Source organism: Corvus brachyrhynchos, unplaced genomic scaffold, assembly GCF_000691975.1.
Source record: "Corvus brachyrhynchos isolate BGI_N302 unplaced genomic scaffold, ASM69197v1 scaffold229, whole genome shotgun sequence".
NCBI lineage: Eukaryota > Metazoa > Chordata > Aves > Passeriformes > Corvidae > Corvus > Corvus brachyrhynchos.
Genome location: NW_008240042.1, coordinates 2,727,212 through 2,737,335, shown reverse-complemented (window position 1 = coordinate 2,737,335; position 10,124 = coordinate 2,727,212). Strand labels below are relative to the sequence as shown.

General features: G+C 40.4%; 1 protein-coding gene across 1 annotated transcript in view; it reads right to left on the bottom strand.

Annotated features, from left to right (window-relative positions):
- SLC10A7 (solute carrier family 10 member 7) overlaps nt 1-10,124 on the bottom strand; it is a 173,891-nt gene that overhangs the window by 35,167 nt on the left and 128,600 nt on the right. Inside the window, exon 9 of the mRNA XM_008641344.2 lies at nt 3,909-3,992. Within this exon, the coding sequence (XP_008639566.1) occupies nt 3,909-3,992 (84 nt within the window). The remainder of the gene's footprint in view (nt 1-3,908; nt 3,993-10,124) is intronic.

The following is a 10,124-nucleotide window of genomic DNA, read 5'->3' as shown; positions in this document are numbered from 1 at the left end:
GAGCAGTGCCTGTACCTGCAGCCCTTTACACATTTCACTGTCAGCAGCTAGAAGAGCATGTTTGACTCCTGTCAATAGTAGTCCTGAAATGCTAAAAAAATTGTTCAAAAACCAGTAGAAAATAAGCATCAATTACACTATTGTGACTTCTTTGTCCCAGCCATCATTAAAAATTCTGACAAGCCAGCCAAGCAACCAAAACTCTTCATATGTTTTGCCATAAAGCAAACAAAAAACCCCAAACAAAACAAATCTAAAAGCACCTTCTCATCTGCTCTGCTTATATCCCAGGGGCTGCTCAAACAGCCAGCTCTGCAGCCTGCTCAGGAAATGAGCATTTAGGCAACACAGGTTTTCCCAGAGGCAAGATTTTTTTAAAGGAAAATAAAGCCCTTAGAGAACATTTCCTTTAAGCAGCCTCCTCTGTTTTACACTGATGTGGTTTGAGCATAAAACCCCCGTTGATCACAGACGAGTTAGGAAGGCTGAGGAGAGGCAACCCTCCAAGCAAGCAGGTTTCAAGCTTGGGTTTTTTTTTCTCCCCGATCAAGCTCTCTGCTACCAGGTAACCTTACCAGGCATTCTTCCACTGACTTTTCTGCTGAACAGTATGGCTGCATGTGGTAAGGAACTGATGTTGTGAGCATGAAATGATAAATTAGAATTAATTGCTGAGGGCATCATTCAGGAATTGTGGTCCATTATCTCCTAACGCCTCTGGAACCCCAGAGTGAGCGACCTGCTATTCAGAAACACATCCCTGTGCCACATGTCAGGCAACAGTTCAGTAATGAGTCAGTGGTGGTCTGTGAACAAAGGCCAAAACTTCCCATTTAATTGGAACAGATGAAGGGCAAGGAGACCTATCGCTGGATCTCTTGGTATCAGTTCTTTTCTTGCTTATTGTTTTCCCTGACTCCTGCCCATTACTTTTGGATATCCACCTTCAGAAATGGCTTCTATTCTTATCTGGGCAGGTTGGTTTGCCTTTGTACAGCTCTATCTAATCAAGACAATCAATGTAAACTACTGGCATTTCTGATCCATAGCTTTCATTAGCATTTTTGCTCTCCCATATCCTCTGAACAGATACAGTGAAGTCAGTAACTTCAGAAACAAAGTCTTTATGCTTAGAGCTTACAGCTACTTCTGTTGACCATTCTCTTCACTGCTTCAAACACTTTCAAAGAAGGATCATCCTATTTCTTGTTGGAAGTGTATTTATAAAAAACCAAACTATTGGCACTGGGTTACACAAGCTTTAAGATTCTCTGTGGTGATGCAATACCTTTATTGTATTTTTATGTAAGTTTTCTGTACCCCAGTGGTTCATCCCTACCTTCCCCACTCCTATTCCCAGTTGGTTTGTCCCAGACCCAAGCCTCTCCCCCGGTGCTCCCTACATGGTTGTTCTCCTCCCCTTGTTCTAGCTCCTTCCCTATCAATCACCCAAACCCCTCCTGTTGTTCCCGAAGGTCCAGTGTCCATCATCTGAAACCTCCCAATTTACCCTAATATGGTCCTCGTCAATCCCCCGAGACCCTACCCCTCTAGATACCTCCCCCTTTGGAAATCCCCTAAACCTCGATGCCCCATTGGGGCATGCGATCCCTTTCCCTCCTCCCCTTGAGGCTATTGGCCCAAGGAAATGTCTATCCTCGTCCATATCCCTCCCTTAGAGATTTCTATTGGTCCCCAGTTAAGCCATCCCCATTGTAACACCTCCCTTTATAAGAGGTTCCCTGGAACTGCTGGAGGCTTGTCTCCTGGGAGTTGCCTCCAATAAAGTGGGATTATCCCGTGTGGGAAGCCTCCTTGCTACTTTTTATCCTCTCTCTCGTTGGGACTGCTGACAGCCACTGTGCCTGGAGCTTCAGCTCCCCTGGGCAGAGCTGAACTCCTGAGGAGCAGCTTTAAAGCCGAGAGCCTCCAGCTGCTCCCCACTCCTGTCGCGTACCGCAGGAGCTGGCCTGGGCAGTGGTCAGTGGCGGCCATTGCAACAATTTTCTATTTTTTCTTTCAGTCTTTATCAGAACTCCTAAATTCCATCTCAGTTAAGTCTCACCACAATTCTGATTTCCACCTTGTGATCACACAGAGCACTTATTTCATATGCCTACTGCTCAATTCATGATACTCAGCCTTATTACTTCTTACAGCTGAAAGAACACCCAACTCCACCAATGAGCTCACACATCAATTTCTTGTCACATATTTCCAAATTAACTTTTCATTATATATACAGATGAAAGTCCTCTTGAAATTTGGCCATCACTTTGTCCAGCAATCTACCATCATCTTTGGGCTTATCACATTGCAGTACCGATGCTGATATTCCATGGCTGTAGGACACTTCAATGCTAAATCTGCTGCCATGCATCTGTTTCCCAGAAATTTCTACCTAAGGCTTCCAACTAACAGCTTCCAATTTTTGGACCTTTCAGAAGAGGATTCAAGCACTTTTGCTTGTCTGCTTTTTGTGGACACCTAATTTTGATGAGGTAAGAATGCACTACACAGGTAGGTTAATCAGCAACCCTTCGTCCTAATTAATAAGGAAGCTCTTTGGCATTTAATTCAAAGCATGAGAGCAGTTCCACACCCTTCAGGATCACAGAGGTAATGTCCATTTTCCACATGATATGGTTGCAGAGAGGTTACACAGGTGCTGATGCTGATGGCTACTGTCATGCTTATCATGCTCATCTAGTCTTCAATGTGTGTTTTTAATCAAAAGAAACTTCACTAGGAATTTGTTAATTTACAGTACATGCCGATTTTGAAATGTGCAATTATAGTTTGATACAAGACTGATTGAATGTCCTATGTAGCACAGGCAATGACAGATATTCTTAACCTTGTCCAGGGTGCTCCTTTATAGCCTCTGCTCTCATTTGCCTGTATTTTAACCATGCCTTCCATTTCAGAGTCTGCTTTAGGCTGACAAAATCCAGAAAGTTCCAGCTGAACCCAGAGTTCAAGTGGATGATACAATGAGCTTCAAATCCCACTGATATTCCCTCTGTGCATTCTGAATGCCTGAGAACAACAAATACTTACAAGTAAGTAAGAAGTAGAATTAAGGTGTTTTAGTGCCCAAGAACAGTGACAACAGTTCTGACGCTATTGCAATTTCCCACCATGACATGGGAGGAAAAAATAACTAAAGATAACATGTGTGAACAGGCACTACAGAGACAAGGATCACAGAAAACCTTATATATGCAATTAGTATTTTTACATTCCGTGGAAATTTTCATCATATGCCATGAAAAATAGGGCTTTATGTAAACATATGAACAATAAGTATAAAATTAAATATTGAACAACTGCTCATTTCAACAAGAAGTATCTTTCACCCAGTGTAATATGATAAAGGAGTCATGCAGAAATACTTTGTGCAACTAAACCCCTTATTGCAAAGCGTAAGCAAAATATTTCAAGGAGCCTTAATTTTATGATTTCTTAACTTATGACAAATAAGCCTTTATATGTTTATTAATGTTGAGATGTTTTTATTCCTGTAATTATTAGTAGATACTAGGGAGGACTTCCTTCACCCCCCAGGCAAAGGGCATGTGACAAAAGGACTGTGTAGTATTCTCAAAGCTTATTTGTATGGGGCTGGAATTTCTCACAGCCTGGGCTGCCATCTTTGCCACTTTTTTGTTCACGAGCTCCCTCCTTGCTCTGCAGCAGCATATGTTTGTGGTAGTGAGGGACAAATGCTCAATCTCAACAAAGATCAATGTGGCTCCAGGGAGCACTGTAGCATCTTTTCCCTGATATTAGACTTCACTATCCTGAGGCTATTCCTATGTGGCAGCTTATCAGGTTGCCAGTCTGTCTTTAAGATAGCTCTCTTTATCTTGTTTTTTTAAATAAGAATGTATATTTAAAAGACATACCTGTCCAATAATAAGAGGGACTACAACAGTCATAAACAGCTGCGAGAATATGGATGTAAAAGGCACAGAGGAGGATGATCCAAGCTACAAAATAAAGATATACCATTAACACTGCACTTTTTCTTAGTATCTGCAAATTTCATACACAGATATCACACGTTAATATGCATTTTATTTTACACATAAAAACTGTATGTGCACTGGAAGGAGCTGCACACATGTTTAATAGTTAAGTCACAATAAAGCATTCATGTTCCACAAAACAGAACTAAACAAATCTCTGATTATTTTATAACCTAGGGTAATATTTCCATCAATATTCATTTAATTGAAAACCTGCTACACATATACACCAAGTAAATCATATAAGCATTTGTAGGATGATAGTCTAAAAAGACAAGGAGTGAATCTTCCTAATTAAGCAGCTTGACTTACTTTACCACTTACACAAACATCAAGCATCAAAAGTCAGTGTAGTTATTTCAATAAATAAATGAAAATAATAAAATAGTGAAGACAACATTCACATGTTTTATTTCAATGCTGTTAAAAAAGAGATCTACTGGAAGAATATAACTATTCTTTCATTAAGACAACTGAACTGACAGGCTTAGTCTCCAAATTGGTGATCTCTCTAACTACAACGTAAATGCTAAAAGTATTTTCTTTTAAGATGCAGAAAATAGGAACACACACACCCACAAAAGTCAGTGGGATTTTTGGAACCTGCTTCAGAATGTTTAGGAAAATAGACAGTATTTTTTGCATTCTGATGGGACTTGTTTTAGGCTAGGTAATTGGAAAGGTTCATTTAATGTAATTTAACACCTCTTTAACAGCAATAGAACATGCATTAAGAAATATATACTAAGAAGACTGAATAGCATTGTCAGAGCTCTCATAGACAACCACTTGCTTCACGATGAGGTAAAGGACACAGCATTGAGGTTTTCACAGACCCACTCTATTTTATATTTTGCATTTCACTTTAGAGATTCTCAGGATGACGAGAGAATTCAGAATCTTTTCAGCACCATCTAAATGATGCTGATTTCCTACAACGTTCTTAAATACATGGTTCTCATAGATTATACTCAGATTGGATTATACTTTTCTCACCTCCCTTTCCGAGCTACCTGCATGACAGACAAGGTGATCGTGCAACCTAGTAACTTTCTATAAGTCTGCCTTGAAATATCAACATATGGCCATACAAATGGGTTTGGCATAAAACAAGATTCTTCATAAATTAAAGAACACAAAAATCAGAAATTTCATATGCTGAAGTATTATACTTTATGCAGAAACCTACAGCTGCACTGCTTTTTTGTACATGAACATTTGTATATGTACTGCGTGGGAAATCAGCGAACACGCCTGTGGGTGATGTCTCTGGGCAAATGGAGATTTTGGTGCAGGCAAATGGCATCAGATTTCATATGTCCCTTTCTGAATATTTTCTGGGTGGAGAGTCTCAGGAGGAACGTACAGGATCTGGCTGTTTCCTATGTACTACCTTAACTGGCAATATCAGCTAAGACTCAGTCTGACCACTTAATAAATTACAGCGTCTTGTCACCATCACCTCCAACTTCAAGAATGTGGGCACAGAAAATGCGTGGAGGGGACCTGAGGATGATGTCACAGCTGAGAATTGTGGTCTGCACGTTGGGTGCGAGTGAGAGCACTGAGATTATGGAGCCTAAATCTCCCATGGAGTCAAGAGGGAGAAGTAACAGCTTGCATAGGGAGATTCAGATCACCCACATGAGTACCCAAAGTCTGGCAGTGCAGCCAGATCCCCAAGGGCCACAGGGCTCTCTGAGTGTTTCCCTACAGAAAGCACAGAACTCCATCATCCCACTCATGATCTCCTTGTTGTTTTAATTCTTGTAATGAGCTTCTGAAATTTTAAAAGCTTCTTAGTTTTTCAAACTGTATTTGGACTTACTGTTACGTGCTGAGGAGCTAAAAGCATTACTTACTGTATACTCCAGGAAGCGTTTTGCAAGTGAAAGTGAAGATTTTTAAACTTTAAAATCAGCCTGGGCCACAGAGGAGTGAATCTAAGCAAGCAGTCTGCATGCCAGGACACTTGCATAGCTTCACAGAACTTTGGCAGTGACTCCTGTGCTTTTCTATAAAAATGTTGATTGGACTTTGCTCACGACTTCCAAGTTTTATGCTCAGTGGATGCATAATCAGTTTCTAAGTCAGGAATGAAAAACTATTCAACAGCATAATATGCTGCTGGAAAAGGCATAGTCTTGCCAGATTTTTTAAATGTTACTTCAAATGTAGCGTTTTCAAACTGTGATGGATTTTTGAGCACTTTGTGTATATATAAGGATATGTTCTGCTTTGGATGTGGGGTTTTTGGTATTTGTTTTGTTGTGTTTTTTACATAATTACAAACTGCATTAAAGGTACTGATATTACTCTTCAAACAGTCTTCTAAACTTCGACTCCTTCTGTATATTTTGACAATAACTTCAGTGGGCTGGTTTTTTTCAAAACCTATCTGTTAGATTATGTCTATCAACTCTTACCTTAACCTTAAATATACTTCCTGAGAAGGACACAGAAGAGAAAATATAGGCTGAGGAGAAGGTATGAACTTCACAATTACACAGAAGAAAAAGACATTTTAACCCAGACTCTGGACATACAGTGGCTAATCATGAGGAGTCAAAATTACTGAAGAACCCACAGCTAATGGAAGCATAATCTGACCAGGGTCTTCTTAACATCTGTAGCATGAAAACTCATCAGACTCAGAACCCTAAGTGTCCCACGGACTCTCACACATTGCCTGGGTTCCAGAGTTGCTTTGAACACATCCTTTGGATATGTCTGCCACATCCGTTTTGAGAAAGAGGAGTGAGAATTGAGGAACAGAGGAAACAGAAATCTTGATGATATAATGTTAATCAAACCTTCCTACACAGAAAATGCAAATATTCTGTCTGAATGAATAAATAGGATTTCAATCCTTTAGGATTTTTTAGTTGGATCAAGCTAAATTCTGTGCTCCATTAGCTGTCATTAGTTTTTTTTTAAAACTAACTACCTAGATGATTTGCATTGCACAGAAATTAGTATTATGCTAAAATGGCTGATTATCTTTGGCTGCCCTCCTTGTTATAATCACCTCCATGCCTAAAAATGAACTTTTTTTCAATGGCAAACAGAAGTACTGTAAGAACTGGCATAAAAACATCACGAAATCAAACTGCTGATTTATGGCTGAAAAAACCCTACACCTGCCTGATTGGAATGATGTACGGAAGATAAAATGCACCACTTAATGAAAAAGGAATCACAGATTTTCATACCACCATATTATCTATGCTTATTTAGGAACATTTTTTAAAGTTTGATATTGTGAAGAGATTGTTACACACTATTCTGGATAGCAGCATTTCAGTTAAAGGTTTAGTAATAAGTCAGCCCTGCTTTAATAGACTCACTATTCAAAAAGAGACCCTAAAAATTCCTGCTTGGGGAAAGACATTTTTCACTTAAATAATCGGAGTGATTTCAGCAGGGCAACTCAGATAAGCAGAAAGAGAATTCCAGGCAACTCTTCCCAAACAATTCTGTCACCATGCAGTACTTCAAATCTGACCTGCAGCATTCTTGCTAATTTAGTCCTAGACCTTTCTTCTCAAGAGACCGCCTGTTTTAAAAAACCACGACAAATTATTTAGTGGGTTTCTTTATGAGTTTGTGGTAGAAACACTGGCTTATCCTTAATTAAAAGGCTATATTTAACTGGATATGGTAAAAAAACCAAAGAGCAAAACCCAAGCTTCCTTGCATAAAACCAAGACAATTCCATCTCCCAGCCTAGACTGTCTCCACAAGCCAGACGCTCCATTCTTATTTTTCTGGCTGACCAGGCAGGTATGACAGTGGGTGCTCCCACGTCTACACCGCCACAGACTCAGAAGAAGCACATCCTCCCAGTCCCCCCAAATAACAGCCCAGTGGCACATGTGCTGCACACATTGTGTCCACTTTGGAGCAGGCTATCCTTTGGGGGTGGCTTTTACTCTCCCAGTGCTCTCCTGCAATTAATGCTTCCTCAGGTTGTGTCTTTGTGCTCTTCACACACCGTCAACCAGCTTCAGCCTCAGCAGTGGTTGAGCACAGAGGAGGAAGTGAGGCAGCGGTGAAAAGAGGGCAGAACTGATGGGGAGGGGCACTACTGGCTGCTCTCTTACATGAGATACTCAATTTTAAGCTTTTCTTTTCCACATTCTGGGGGAAACATCTGGCTACTCTGACACTCTATTTAAATTTTGCATTCAATGCTGTATTGTCACTGCTTCTGGTTCCTCTCATTCAGCCCAGATCCAGCTGCCTCAGAGGCCTGTCTGGACCACCCCATGACCTAATCCCTTTACATCCTGTTGTGGATGGCAGGCCCATCACTAAAAGGACACAGAAAGCAACGCACTTTTGGAAAAGATGTGGATGGGATCCAGTTTAGTGATGAAGGGCAACGAACAAGAAGTATTTCCAGCTGAACGAAGTCCTCCCTTGCTTTGGACTCTTTCCAGAGCCCTTATCCTGACCCAGTCATTGCAGCATGTTACAGTACAGCAGAAGAATAACCACGTGTCCCTCCATAACCCAGGTATGTGGCAAATGGAAATGCTTTGCTGGGAACACTCTGCCATGGGCAGTAATGATGCTGGTGCTCTGGGACATAGGGAGCAGTTGGAAGAGCACTGATACACTCCTGTGAGTTTCACAGTGCCCAGCTCCAGATTTCAGGTAGGAGGTCGAAAGAGGTCATTCCTACATAACATCTAAACAGAGCTGACAGGTCACGGGGGTGTCCTTCCCACCCCCCTGCTTTACAGGCACTCACATGCAGAGCCTTCAGACGTCTCAGTAAGGCAGAGAAGCTGTGCAAGAGATGCTAGCTCCCAGCCACTGACCAACAGTCATTGACTGGTACTGAAATAATCCACCTTGAATGGGTAGAAGGGAAGGGGAGGAATATCACTGAGAATGGAGTTTCTATAGAACACATTTTAATTTTAAAAGAAAGCTTTTAATTTTACCTGTCAAAAACTGCAAATTGTCTCTTCCCTCAGAAAGGGGCAAATGTACAATAGAGATTGCATCCCGTGCTTTGGCAGTCATGTATTTTAACAGAGATCTTTCACTGTTATTCTTAAAAATTAAACTTAAGTCCCCAGTTCTGCTAAATAACAAGATATATTTTGCAAATTCTTGCATATTCTATATGCTTGTGTGGCTGTGGGAAGTGATTTGGCACAAATAAAAAAGTATCTAGTTGTCTACATATACCCTCCAGTTCCATTGGCAAATAAAAAAAAAAATCTAAGTTTTATATTCAGAAGTATGGAAAAAGAAAAGCTGACAATCTTGACTTTTTTTTTTTTTTATTATTTCCTGGCTTGGGCAATGAGACTGTATATTTTGAGTTTCCCCTGTTAAAGTGATCACAGATGCCTAATCCCTTTTGGGTTCCCCTATAACACATTAAATACCAAACCAATCCAAACATACCTGTGGATTTTACAGCCTTTTATAGAGCTGTAAAAATAACCATAGGTATTCTTCATCCGAAATACACCAGAGCTACTCTTCCACTTAACTGTGGTGCAATGATCTGAAGGGTTAATGTACAGAAACAAGATCAAGTTTACAACCCAGAAACACCTAAATGGGAATTAGATTAATACCCTTGGAGAGCTGGGACTGACTGAAGGACTAGCATCCAAAAATCCTGCTGCAAAAAAGGGGGTGGCTAAGTGGAAAGACATAGATTAGTCAATACAGAGTAATTAAGAACCACGAATATTATTTATCCATGGAAAATAAAACTGTGATGTACCAGAAGAAATAAATCAGTCGAGGTAGGGGATACTGGAGACATTGCACAAGGCCTGGATAAGCCTTTGGTGAAGCAAATTGCACAACTGTGCAGGATTTGTATTAACCTCAGCTGAAGAAGGAATTAAAACTGGAGCAGGTGCACAAAACACCTCAGATTAAGGGATTTGTTTTATGAATTTAAAGATTAGAAATGCATGGCTTGTTTAGCCTTGCTGACTGAAGGCTGGCAAAGAGAAGGTCTGAGCCAGGGTGATAAATTTTATAGAAGTGCTATTCAGATGTATAACACTGGCAACAAAGACAAATGGATTAAACATCCTTAACCAGTACTTACTGGAA